The sequence below is a fragment of the Sceloporus occidentalis genome, unplaced genomic scaffold, assembly GCF_023333645.1.
Source record: "Sceloporus occidentalis isolate IW3139 unplaced genomic scaffold, rSceOcc1.0.p SCAF_7, whole genome shotgun sequence".
Classification (NCBI taxonomy): domain Eukaryota; kingdom Metazoa; phylum Chordata; class Lepidosauria; order Squamata; family Phrynosomatidae; genus Sceloporus; species Sceloporus occidentalis.
Window position 1 is genome coordinate 59,141,145 of NW_028316987.1, and position 14,516 is coordinate 59,155,660.

General features: G+C 40.7%; 1 protein-coding gene across 1 annotated transcript in view; it reads left to right on the forward strand.

The window, feature by feature from the left end:
• Positions 1-953: 953 nt before the first annotated feature.
• LOC149309815 (rap guanine nucleotide exchange factor 5-like) overlaps positions 954-14,516 on the forward strand; it is a 170,759-nt gene continuing 157,196 nt past the window's right edge. Inside the window, exon 1 of the mRNA XM_089533094.1 lies at positions 954-1,174. Within this exon, the coding sequence (XP_089389220.1) occupies positions 989-1,174 (186 nt within the window). The 5' untranslated portion in view covers positions 954-988. The remainder of the gene's footprint in view (positions 1,175-14,516) is intronic.

Genomic DNA, 14,516 nt, shown 5'->3' on the forward strand with positions numbered 1-14,516 from the left:
AGCACTTTCTTTACTTATTTATTTGATTTCTATGCCGCCTTTCTCTCTGAAAGGGACCCAAGGCGGCTCACAAATAGAAAGTCTAACAAACTGTAGGACAACAAAACAATAAAATAACATCAGCTAAAAACCATATACAATTACAGACATTAAAACCATGGTACCCATCTCATATAAAAGTCAGAAAAGAGCCCAGAATTTCATAGCATGGAGCCACGGTAGTTTAACAATGGTATGAAACTGGATTGTTTCTGCAGTGGGGATGCAACACACACACACTCTTCCCTTGGTCACAACAGCACTTTATTTACTTATTTGATTTCTATGCCACTTTTCTCCCATAAAGGGACCCAAGTTGGCTCACAAACAAAACACAAGACAGGAAAACCCCACATCAGAAGCCATCCCACCACAAACTTCAATCCCCAGAATGCCATAGCATTGAGCCAGGGAAATCAAACCCTTCAAAGCCTGCCTGAACAAAACCTTTTTTTTGTTGCTTGCTTTGAACAGAGGAGGAGGAGGAGGAGGGACCAGGAGAGGAGAGGAGGGAAAAGGTGGAGGCAGCAAAAGAGAGAGGAGAAAAGAGAGCCTCTCTCTCTCTCTCTGCTGGCCCTTCCTTTCCCTTGGCACCTGTGGGAGGAGGAGGAGGAGGAGGAGAGATGCCTGCTTCTTGCCTCCCTCTCTTGGGCCTGGCTTTTGGGCCAGCCCTCCTCACCTTCCCGCCCAATTTTTAGCTCCCGAGGCAGGTCCCTCTTCTTCCTTCAGCCCCAGGTCTCCTGGCCAAAGGAAGGAGGAGGAGGAGGAGGAGGAGAAGGGGAAGCTCTGCCAGCCTGACAGCAGCCCCAGCCTTTGCTTGGAGGCTGCGCTTTGCATAACAAGGGAAAGGTGTGGGAAGGGAAGGCGGGAGCCAAGGGGCTGGAGGAGAGCGCACAGAAGCTGAGCCCAGGAGGAGAGGGGGGCTCCATCCCTCAGGCATGCAGCCTCCATGGCTGGGGGCTCCACCAAGATGCAGCCGGACTCCTCTCTCCTGGGCCAGAGCTTCGGCCAGAGCCCCCAGGAGCAGCAGCAGCAGCACCAGCAAATGCAGCTGCGGCAGAAGCTGAGGGAGCTGCCTGCCTTGCTCCGGAGCGGACTCACGTTGCGGAGGAAAAACTCCAACGCTGGCAGCCGGGTGAGTGAAGGAAGGGGCCTCCCTTGGGGCTCAGGGGCTTCTTCCCTAGTCCTGGTCCCTCCAAGGCTCCAGGCCTGGCTAGACCCCCCCCCCCCCCACTGGCTCAGTGCTCAACCCTAACCCTCTGCTCCACTTCCATTTCCCTCAGGTGGAAGCAATGAGGAGACCACAAAAAGGACTTGGAGGGGGACCCAGCTTTTCATCCCCAATACGAAGTGCAGCCTGGGCCAAGTGAGAGCAGGCAGAGGCCAGGTTCTTGGGACCAATGTTTAAAATGGAAATCTAGCCCCAAGTGCTGGAAGACGGTGGTCCCCCAACTGTGGACTTTGGACTTCAACTCCCAGAAGCCTCTCAGCCATGTTGGCCAATAGCCAGGGTTTCTGGGAGCTGAAGTCCCAAAGCCCTGAAAGAGCCCAGTTTGGGGGCCACTGGGGTAGGGCATTTGAGGGGGAAATGGAGGACCTGAACACCCAGAAAAGGTACAAAACACTCCCAGGAGTTTATCACACAGGGCCTAATTTTGGCATTAAAGAGAGATTAAAGCGCATTACAAGCATCCTGCGAATAAAGCCAAGTAATTGCGCAAATGATTGTCACACACAGTTGTACAAATAAGGCAATATCAGAAATGCATTGTCGCTGAACTCCCGAAAGCAAAAAGATGTATGTTAATGCTTCTTTGTGACTACTTTAATGGTGGGTTTTATGTAATGTCGAGTGAAATTGTTTTGTGCAATTTCATGATTTCCCCGGATATTCACAGGATAAACTCTTGAACTCTTTCGTGTGATAAACTCACTAGAAACGCAAACCCTTGCTTCCTAGCCATGCTCAAAATGGGATTCCTCCTGGACAGAAAGATGGAATGGAGGGTGGGTCTGGGAAAAGGAGGACACCTGGCCACCTTGGGGTTGTTTGGTCCCCAAGGTAACCCTCCCCCCATTTGGGAGACAGTTCTGTGTGTGGAGGGAGGAGGGGGATGCCTGGCCCATGTCTTAAAAATTAACCATGACAACCACAACAGTCTGTTTTGAGCACAGTTGCTTGCTAGGATGGAGGAGTAATGGGAACCAGGGTCTGCTCAATGGGATAGCCTGGCCTTGGTGAGATATTGCACTGGTTCGTGAAGTATCAGTGGGGTATTTCACTCTCTCATAAAAAGTCAGTGGGATATTGCACTGGCTCATGTGGGAAATTGATACTGGCTTCAGGATGTTGGCTTGTGAAAAGTGAGATATTTCATTGGCTTGTGAAAAGTCAATGGAGGTATTGCACTGGCTCATCAACAGTAAGCAGGATATTTCACTGTCTCATGAAAAGTCAATGGTATATTGTACTGGCTCCTCAAAAGTCAGTGGAGTATTTTACTGGCTTATGAAGAATCAGTGGGATATTGCACTGGCTTGTGAAAAGTCAGTGAGGTATTCCACTGGCTCTTCAAAAGTCTGTGGGTATTGCATTGGCTCATGGAAGGTCAGTGGGATATTTCAGTGGCTCTGAAAAGTCCGTGGGATAATGAAAAGGCTCATGATAGGTCAATGGGATATTGCAAGATATGTGCTGTTCCTGAGATTGTTTTGGGGAGGGAGGGAGGAGACGTCAGATATTCACCTACATAAAGTGAGATTAGGGGCTGTCAGGGTTAGGCCTTGCAGTATGGATGTCCAGGGTGAGTAGCAATAAAAAGAAGGAGGCTACTGATTTTCCTTGGGGAATGAATGATTTGCTTGACTGTGATTGGGTTTGTTGCCCAGTCCTTGTTTGCTGAGAAGTAAACCACAGAGATCAGGGAGGCTTTTAATCCCAGGTAAATGTGGATAAGATTTTTTAAAAAGTGTGTGGTTTTAGAGCCTGCCAAAAGAGTGGCCCTGGGGCACTTTTCTAACTGTGACAAAACTGTTGTGACACATTGGAGACTTAGCAGTTTATTGCTGTGCGAGCTTTTGCTAGGCAAAGTATTTTAATGCTATTATCAATGAGGTACATGCATCTGATGTAGGATATATGCCTCCATCCCACAAAATGTTAGTTAGTAAGGCTGGAGAAATTTTGTCACACATGTGACACATGGGACCAACCCTTCCATGACATCTTCAAATCCTCCAGGCCACCAATTAAAAACCTCTTGGAAAATTGTCCAAACCACTGCAAAAATACACTGCAATGTGCCGATTTGATTTGTCCCCTACAACTCAGCAGAATAGATAAAATGACCCCAAACCAGCCAAAAGTAAAATCAGAACTCATGTGGCCTCTTGATTTTTGCATGTGTGTGTAAGCAAACTTTGCCCAGCCCTAATCTACATGAAAATTCAGACACTTTCAGTTGAATTTTCATTCTTTTGCATTCTGTGGACATAGCTGCTTACTTGGATAGTCCACTGCATTCAGTCAGATTTCCTTCCAGGCAAACATGCATTAGATGTGCAGTCTTGACCTAGGTAGCATAGGCTATTCAGATCAGTCATTCAAAGAAACTGTGAGGAAGCCAATTTAGAAGTAGTCCTGGTCATCTCTGTGTGCATTTTGTGGGCAACATAATGCTGCAATTCAGTGGTGTTGGAAATTTCTGCTGAGTGTATTAATATTGTCAGCATCAATGGAAGACGGACTACCACCAAATCAAGTGGATCCTGGAACAAGACAAACAACCAGTAGTAGGCAGCCTCAACTGTCCTTTAGAGCACTAGTTTTTAGGTTATTTGATGGAGGGGGAAATGGGCAGTTCTCCTATGTGCCAAGAATTGGGACCATATTTGTGACCATTGACTACACCTGTTTTTTGCCTCGAAGGTCTCCATGGACCAGCAGCCAATAGCTCACAGACTGACACCACTTTGAGTAGCAATGCTCTGGAGTCTGTAGCATAGCATAGTTTGTACTATCCAAAATAGTTGGGACTGTTCGTTACTAATCTTTTATCCTAGGTTATTCTTTTGGATTTGTGTGCTTTGTCTCTTCCTCTGATAAGTTTTTAGAAGTACAAAGGTTTGGGCTGCAATCTGATTGATGACAGAAGTTGCAATTGTGTCAGTTTTAAATTGCATTCCTATACATGAGAGTAAGTCCCATTTACCTCAGTAGAACTTAATTTTTAGTAGCCATGTACAGCATTGTGCTATTTGTTAACGTTTCATAAGATAACATAATTTTGAGGAAAAAGTCACACTTTTTCCTTGATGATGTACTCTTAGGGAAGGAAGCGTTCTCCTTGTGTGTGAGAGAAAGGATAATCCTTCTTAAAGTAGTGCTTGTCATCAGTAGTTTTTTATCAACACTTTGTTTAAAATAATAAAAAAAATACATTGTGAAACTCCTTAGCTGCTCAAGTAATTGGTACATCATTTTGACTCTTTCAAATGTTTGTACATTAAACATTGTAGCATTATTAATTATCCCTAGATGCACCCATTGTTTTCAAGCAAAACTTGTACCAAGAGATTTGGTTTAGTGGTCTGATGAACTAAAATGATTTGTTATTTGTGTCTGGGGGACTGTGCTACTTTAATGGTAGAAATAAGAATGATTAATTTCAGAAATATTACAGAGTGTTTCTTAATATCATCCACATGTTACATATGTTGAAAAGTTCATCGTTGAAAAGCTCTATCATAACTAAACTTTGCCTTGGGCTTACGACATTTGAGAACACATGAATAATAAATAATGTATACTGGAAATTAGATGCCTTATGGTAGCCTTCCCAAACCTGTTGCCCTCAAATATTTTGGCCTACAGCTCCCATAATTCTTAAACATTGGTCATGCTACCCGGGGCTTATAGGAGCTGTAGTTCAAAACAACCAGAGGAAACCTAATGAGGACAAACTGCACATAGTATTTAAACACTAGTGTAAATATGTCTCATCATTTTAATTCTCTTAAACATTCTGTGTGTTCATAAAGCTTTATACAAATAGTAATTAATTATGAAAATTATACTTGTATGGCATCAGGAAGCTTTGGAATGAGACTGCTCACAAATAAAACATTTGCCAGGTCCTAGATAAAGACAGTACAGTAGTTCATTTGTCTGAGTTGTGAAAATGTAATTGCTTTTATCATATCCTGTTTTGCAACATAAGCTACACACACACACAAACATGTATAGGATACACTCAAACACAAGGATTAAAAAAGTGACACAACTGGAAATGTAGCCCAAAATTCATGCCTTGCAGTCATGAATTTCAGGATGTAGTTATTATTAGTCTTCAGTTATGTGTATATTAAATTGTGATGGAAATAGATTGTAAAATGGAAAGCTTGATATGTAGAGGTTCTAGGGTTTGGTTTGTATATGCAACATCACATATATACCTGTACTAATGGCATACACAGGTGATTTCTTTATTTACTGGGCAGTGAACATCTTTGAAAGACTTGACTGATCAGAGTTATATTATTGGAGAGGTAATCAGACACAGTGAGAATTAGTAGTGATGCTAAAATACCTTAATTTTGAGGAAAACACTTTTCTTTAAAAATCTGCATTCCAAGATGCAGGATCTTCTAGTAAGTATATATTTAAGGGTTACTTCCAGGAATGGCACACCCTCATAGTGATCTCCTTATCATAATTATATGTTGCTGTATGAAATTGTTATCTTATGTGTGGAAATGCTGTAAGTCAAATAGGCTATAGATCAGAGGAAGAAACAATACAGCCATCCAAATGTTGGACTCCTGCCTGTTGGCTTTGGTGAATGTGATTGCTGGGACTTTCATTCTGACAGCATCTGGAATGTCATGTGATTCCCACCCCAATGTAGATCTTTGAAAAGGTACTTTAATAATTTGAAAAGACCAAAACCAAAGGCAAATAAAAGAAAAAAAATGTAGAAGATGAAAGGAATTTTTTAGATTGCTGTAGAGTAGGATGGACAACTGTTGAGCAGGGTGGGGTTGCGTGGACTGCTGAAAAATAAAGCAAAATTCCCAAAGTGCTCAGAAGTCCACTTATGGCTCTCAAAAATGTGTATTTTATTATTTTAAACAGTACAGAGAGGCCTTGCAACCTATTTAAATTGTGCATCTGGAAGCGTCCTGGAGCAGTAATTTGTTCTCCTTTTTTGGTCAGAAAAATCTGCCTTGAGGATTCTGGAGAAGCACTTTATCATCCCCTCACTGTAGTGAATGGTTAGGGTGGTCAAACTTCAAAGTGGATATTCTATAATACAGGGTTTCTCAACTTTTTTTGACTTGCGGAGCTCTTTTTAGAATCAATTTTTATGGTGGAGCCCCTAAGTGGCCTACCCTATGTCGTACAAATTAATGGTGTTCAGGAGTGGTGTTACCTTTTGCTTCTTATTCTTTAATGTCATTCAATTTTTATTTCTTTCATTTTCCTGAAGCAACTGCATAGCACCTGAGAAGTACATGCGGAGCCCTAAGGGCCCCCCAGAGCACTGCTATAATACCTCTGTACAAGATGGATTTCAGTAGGTAAAGCTTGTCATTTTGGATTGTCTCATTATAGGGTTTTCATGGTAAAATACATTCAAAAATGGTTTTCTATATTGCCTCCTGCAAAAGTATATTAAGAAAACAGAAATAATGACCTCAGATTACTTAACTGACTTTAAGGTGGATGGTGAATATATAAAAGTACTTAAAGATTTTCTATACCTTAGCTCAGTCATTAATCAAAATGAAGATGTTAGTCAAGAAATCATGAGACTAGAACTTGGAAGGGCTGCTATGAAAGAAATAGATAAGATCCTAAAGTGTAAAAATATGGCATTGAATACCAAAGTCACAATCATCCATGTAATAATATTTCTGATTTTTATGTGCAGTTGTGAAAGCTGCACAGTTGAAGAGAGTTGTCAGGAAGATAATTAACTCATTTGGAATGTGGGGCTTCAGGAGAGTTCTGTGGCTACAATGGACTATCAAAAAGACATGAGTCTAATCAAGCCTGAACTCTCTGTAGAGGCCAAAATGACCAAATTGAGACTGCAGTCAGCCTTCCACATTTGTGGCTTTGACACTCATTTTGATTATTCGCGGGGTCAAAGCTACCTGCTAGCAGACTTCTCCCCAGGAGGGAGAAGCCAGGAGGGGTACATGTGCCACCCCTGCCACTTTCCCAGCAGGAATAACTATCTTCCCAAGGCTGCGACCTAATCAGGGAAGGTGCAGAGAGGAAAGGTAGCCACCCCACTGGGAAAGAGGCAGGAAGTCAGTTAAAGGGACGGGAGGGAGGAGGGAAAGAGGGGTGTGCCCATACATCTGCTCCTCTCGCCCCTCCCACCCATTCCTTTAATTGGCTTCTGGACGGGTTAGTTGCAATTTTTTCACATTTGCAGGGGCCTTGTGTCTCTAACCCCCTTGAATGTGTAGTGCTGACTGTATTGTACTTTGGGCATATCATGAGATGATCTGACAATAACACTTGGTAAGGTTGAAGGTAGGAGAGGGGGAAGAGTGCATGACAGGTGGGTAGACTGTGAATCAAAGATGCCATGATCTTGAGTTTGCAAGACCTGAGCAAGGCTGTTGTGGATTGGTACTCTTGAAGGTTTCTTATTAACTCCTATTCACCAGATGCCAAAGCTGACCATGAAGCAATTAAAAACAACAAACCATCACACATGGTTTGTGTGCTGAAATTCGTTTCTTGATAATTCCTTGATAATTCTTATAGCTGTTAACCATGACAAGGGAGGAAATGCTACTGAGTACTGGGGCCAAAAATGATGTCTGAGGGATGGGATACCAAAAGGGCTTAGCCAGCTTGTTCTGCAGTGATGCAGCTTTGACATGACTGTGTAATATAATGATTTGGAAATGTAATAAGATGCAATTTAATGGATTATAATGACCTATGGATTGAGCTCAACAAATAGTGTCACTATACTTGAATGTTATTAGCACTTTGTTAATGGCACCCCCTGGTTGGCATCATTGTCATCTTTAGTAACTGTGAGACAGAATTCTTGATACTATATAGCACATATACTGATAGCATTCCTAAGAGAAATGCTATATACCTTCCCATGTGGTATGGGAGCAAGAGATCATTATCTCTGTGGACAGTGCAGAAACAGCTCTTCATCTGTGCTGGTAAATTGTTTTGACACTTGTGTTCCACACTGAAAGCTTTTCTTTGTGTGTATGAGACTACTGTATAACCACTGTCACCTCTGTATTTCATGTAGAAATAGTAGCAAAGTGGAGAAACGTATTCTGTTGCTTGGTCTGCTTTGAGATATTCTGTTTAGTATTTGGCTAATGTGTGCCTGAAGATTGCTTGTTTGGCTTGTATCTATAATGAACCTACCTGGAGGAGAGTGAATTTAGATAAATCCCCATAATTCCATTAATATTTGAAACTGGAGACATAGTTCACAGATAGTTCACAGATAAGTAGCCTTTGTTTTAAAGCTGTAACTTATAATGGTGGCATTTACTTTTTAGAGCCTGAACATTTATTGCCATGGAGATTCAATTTGGATAATTTGTTGTAGGTGTCATTATGTGACTAAAAAAAGACTGAGTATACAGTACCGAGCTTTTCCTATTGTAATGCTCCACTGTTATACACCCCAAGTAAAACAACTCAAGATAAGCATCTTGTTCCATTTTTCCTTTGCTCACCTAACTGGCCTATGGAGTAGTGGTTGAAGAATGTGAATACAGGATAAAATACTATCATTTCTTTTTAGAGATCAATAGCTAAGTTTCCCCCTCCTGCTAAAAAAATTGGTAATATCTTTCCCCCTCCTTCATGTGGATTTAACAATCAATAATAAGCACATTTTTGTGGTGGTTGTTATTGTTGCTTTGTCAGGATGTCACATTCTTAATGGTATCATGCTAGTGCTTAAACCTTTAAGGAAAAGAGGCATTGGAATATCTGTTGACTGAGAAATAAACTCTAATAGGGAAAATAACAAAATCCAAAATCCATAAAAGAATAATAATTTTAATGGTCAACTAAAATGCAAAAAATACATCATGCGAGCTTTCAAAGCTTCACTGGCTTCTTCATTAGGCAAACAGGAGAAGAAAAGTGATGATGTTAGAGTCACAGGACTACATTTTATCTCAAATGTTATGTATGTTTTCAGTTTAGATGGTCTACAGTGATAGGATTACAGGCATAGAGCACTTCTTTTCTTGTACAGAAGCTGTCTGAATCACAAGGGAAGCTACTTTTCTGTTGCTATTGGAGTTGAAATTTTATTATCTGTCTTTTATTGCCCTTCGTCCCCGGACAAGAATGGGAATGTCCTCTGCCAGCATTGATAACCCTGTACATTAGTGGAATTTTAATGCCCCATACCCCTATGTAATGTTTGTTTAATGTTTGCATACCCTACAAAACTAATATCACATTTGAAGATGAAGAATTTCTCGTTTTTAAACTACAAATTGAACCACATACAATACTGCAGGCAAATAAATTAAACTTTATAAGGTTTTGCCTCAGTGCATAAAATGCTAATCTAAATTGAGGAATTAGATTCTAATTTATTCAGAAAAAATTGTAAACTACTGTAAATTGTACAGTTCTCTCCATTTGATTAAATAAACAGTGAGACTACTATCTATACACCATAAACAAGTACTGTCACTTCTCAAGGCACACTGGGAGCTGGCTGAGTGATGACTCGTGACTCACCACTCAAGGACATAAACCTCTCTCTGTCGCACCCTTGAAATTCCATTTTGCATCCCCTTGCGGGATGGACACCCCAGGTTGGGAACCCCTGGTCTAGACCATCTTAACTGACAACAGAAGTGACATCTGAGACAAACTGTAAGCCTCTAACATCATTGCTTTTCTTCTATTGTATGGGAGTGGATGTGGTGTAGTGGTTTGGGTGTTGGTCTAGAACTCTTGAAGATTGAGGTTTGAATACCTGGCTATGGAATTGCTCAGCCATGGATGCCAACTGGGTGGCCTTGCCCTAATCACACTTGGACAGCTGCAGAGGAAGGTAGTGGCAAATCTTCTCTGAGAAAACCCTGTGATGAGTTTGCCTTAGAGTCACCATAAGTCAGAAATTACTTGAAGGCACACAGCAACAACAAAAATGATTTTTAACGTCTTTGCCTCATGAAGCTTTAAAAAACTTTTGTTGTTAACTGCCCTAAAGTTGACTTCAACTTCTGGCAACCCTGTGAATGAGCAATCTCCCAGACTCCCTGTGCTCAACAGACCTGCTAAATTTCTGCAGACCTAGGGCAGTGTCTTCTGATTGAGGCTATCCAACTGGTGTGTGGTCTTCCTCTCTTCTCTTGCCCTCTGTCTTTCCAAGCATTGTTGCCTTTTCTAGTGAGTCATTTCTTCTCATGGTGTGGCTAAAGTATGACAACCTTAATTTAGTCATCTTGGCTTTTGCTTTTGTACCCATTTATTTGCCTTTTTGGTCCTCCACGGTGTTTGCAGAACTCTTTTTCAGCACCACATCTCAAATGAGTTGATCTATCAGCTTTCTTCACTGACTAGCTCTCACGTCCATACATAGTGATGGGAAATACAATGGTATGAACAATCCTTACTTCAGTATTCAATTGTACATCTTTGCACTTTAGAATATTGTCTAATTCTTTCATAGTTGCCCTTCCTAGTCCTAGTCTTCTTCTGATTTCTTGACTGGAGTTTCTGTTCTGTTCTGCAACAGGGTAGGGCCTCCAGTGCATCTGAGGATAGTGAGTTAGCAGATGTGGGAAACATACAACCTTCTAAATGATGCTGGATTGCAAATCCCAGTAGCTCTAGCCAGCATAGCTAATGGTGAGGAATGTCAAGGGGTACAGCTGAACAGTTTCCACTTTGTTCAGTCCTGGTTGAGTGGGTCTAGGATAGGTTATATGGTGTATACAAGACTGTTCTGCAAGAGAGAAGAATGACCAGATGACTTGTCATCCAATATTTGTTGCCTTCATTCTGCTTCATGTTGCTTCATTCTGCTTCATGATAGGCTCACCCTTATTATTAGGGGTAAACTTCAGTGGGCTTTAATTCAGCTTAACAAAAACAAACAAAAAATTAAAAAAAAACTGTAAGCAGTTTCAGTGGAATATATTTTAAGCATACATTGAATGTGGATCATTACTGTTGCTCTGGTTTTAAAAAGCGGGATAGGGCATGAACAACTCCTTACTTTAAGTGCCAAATTTTAGTGCCTTTGCATGCAATGCTTCGTTTAGACTTGCTGAGCCTTCACCCTACAGTGTCTTGAAGCTAATGCCCTACTATTTCTGTTGAAAAGGGTAATGTGTGTTTTGAGCTACTGCAGTTGAGACATGATCTTTTGCTGGATTGGGCAGTTGGTTCAGTCATAGATTTTCAAAAATTAAGGGGAGTTGTATCCACAGACATAGATAACCACAAGCCTTTCCTTTATTATCAAACAGCAGTGGAGCGATACAGTTTTGCAGACTATGGATCCATGCCCAAACATACTTAAAAATATAGAAGGCAAGGAATGCCAGCTTTTTCTTTTAAAAAGCAATATATTATGTCACCAGTTTTTCCTTTTTTTGTGGAAACTTCTGACCACTTGCCAATCTAATAGACATACATATACTGTAGTATCTATTCCAGCTATGCTTTAGCTACTTTTCTGCAACCAAACACTAAAAATAAATAATCATATGTGGTTTTATGTGTGTTCTTCTACAGCCCTACCTATTATACTCATCCTCATTATGAATGATTCCCAATTGGCAAAGGGGTCAGACAAGGCTGTGTCCTTTCATCCTATCCATTCAACTTGTATGCAGAACATATTATAGGATAAGCAGGCTTGGGCACAGAAGAAGGAGGAGTGAAAATAGGAGGAAGGAATATCAATAATCTAAGATATGCAGATGACACCATAGTACTAGCAGACTAGCAGACCTCACAGACCTGAACATCTACTAAGGAATATCAATGAAGAAAGTGCAAATACAGGCTTAATGTTGAAGATAAAGAAAGATACACAATGGAGCACAACAGTAAGAATCATACAAGCCATCGTATTTCCTATTACCATGCATGGATGCGAGAGCTGGACAGTTAAGAAAGATGATAGGAAGAAAATCAATGAGATATGGTGCTGGAGAAGAGTTCTGAGGATCCCATGGACAGCCAAAAGGACAAACAAATGGGTCCTGGAGGATAGGGGGTCTTGGAGATGTCTGATCCATAGTGTCACCATGAGTTGGGATCAACTCGAGGGCAGTTAACGAATACATTTATGTAGCATTTTCTTGTATTACAGCTCTTTACATGTATTTTCTATTTTTAATCCTTACAACAGCCATTTAAAGATTACTGTCCATTTTGTAAATGCAGGATGAGAAACATATGATCCTCCAAATATCGGTGGACTACCACTACCAGCATTCTGCACCATTGGGTTTGCTGGCTTGGACTACTTGACTTGGGCTGAATTTTCTGTTCAACAAGATCTGGATCGTTATATGATTCCCTCCCTGTTATAGATGGTGAAGAAGGCAATGGAAGGTCAGACAGAGTATTTTGACTAAGGCAATCTTCTGAATTCATAGCAGACAGAAGATTCATATTAGGGGCATTCTGATTCTTAACTCTTTGCCACTCAACTCTAGTCACATAGCAAGGACTATAATCAATGGATCCTTTCTTCCTTTTCACTCTTAGTTCCTTCTCTTATTGTGGTGTTATGTTGTGGTTTTCCTATTAATTTGTGGCCAAAATCCAAAAGGTTTTGGGTATCCAGTGCTTGCAGAAATGTGACTCTTCCTCCCCTGCCCTCTCCCCCTTGCCCTCTCCCCCCAGTCCTGGTACAGCTTTCCATAGAACCAAAAATCTTTGTTGGAGGACTTGCTAGCCTCATTAATTTTCAGGATTAGATATTGCTTCAAGCTCCAGCATAATAGGAATGTAATGTTACATTTTTGACATGTCTCTGAAATAAAGGCCACATTCGACATACAGTAGTATTAAACCTATGACTTACTTTTTTGATAATGCAAGCCTCAGACATATACCCTTCCGCATCTCCTTTGACATGGCTGGGAGGAGGAGGTTGTATGCTACCATCTTTTTTCATGGACAGTGTTCTGTGGTTATTGTTGTGCTTGATTAATGTATGCTACTTTTGAAATCCACAGATCCAAAGAGTCAGTATCATTCACAACTAAATGATAAAAAAGACTCCATGTCTGTATTGGTTTAACTGTGATTAAGGGCTGTATTTTAATCTAAACTGTTGTTAATTTTATTTATGGTTTGTTCATAACCCATAGTTTGAAGGTGACTTATTTCTATTAAGCTGAACCACAATTTGTCTGTGTTTGGACAACTCTCGAAATGGTGTCTGATTCACAACTCTGGAGGAGAAAGCATATGAGCCTGAAGGTTGCTGTGGTTCAGCCTCATAATGCTACATAGTCATTGTGTATGACAGTGAGGTCAATGAAGAGAGTACAGTAATAGATAATAATTGCATCCTAAGGAGAACCTTATAGGATGGGGCAAAACATTCTCTCATAGAGAATGTGGAAGTACCTCCTTGCAACTGAATTGTTTTCACTTGTATTCTGTATTAAAGGGGGAACCAACCTTTATTAGTGTTGAATTTCTTGTAATGTATAAGAAACAGTGTTTTACCATATTCAGAATCTTTAGAATGTGGAGAACATGATAGAACAATGTTATCCATTAGCTATAAAATAAGAACTCCAAAGATGGTCCAGGCATTTTGAATAAATTTTTACCAAAGAATTCTGGCAGAACTCCAGGCTGACTAATTACATCTGGCTAGGTAGTATTTCCCAGGACATTTCAGATAGAAATTATGGCCATTTACAGTCATAAGATGCTGTTAAAACAGCTGCTTCACTTCATCCTGTAGGTGGTTGCATTTCAGTATTGCACAAAATCATTTTTAAATATGGGAATGCCACATGACATGAACATGCAGTCCTCATTGTTCTTTTTAAAATAAATGTAACAGAAAAAAGAATATGAGTTATGTTGTTTAATGTCTCACATTCAGTTTACCAAAAAATAAGAATTAAGGGATAGGTTTGTTAAGTATGAATGGATGTAGTTGCTGTTTTCATTAGGTTTCTCTTTGACTGATATATCATCACAGATCAATTAAATGTATGAATCTTAACATTGCTGTAATATAGAGCCATCCATGCTATTTGGAAGAGGGAAACATCCACATCAGGCAGCATATGCTAGGGAGGTGAGAAAATGTAGTACAGCAAAACTGGATGTTGTGTGCACCCTTGCATGCTGTCCAGTGGAGTAAAGTGCACGCTATTGCCATCAGTACTGAAGCAACATTAATTTGCTGGTTCTGTCAGCTTCTGTATGTGTAACTGAAAGGCTGTTTTATAATCTATAA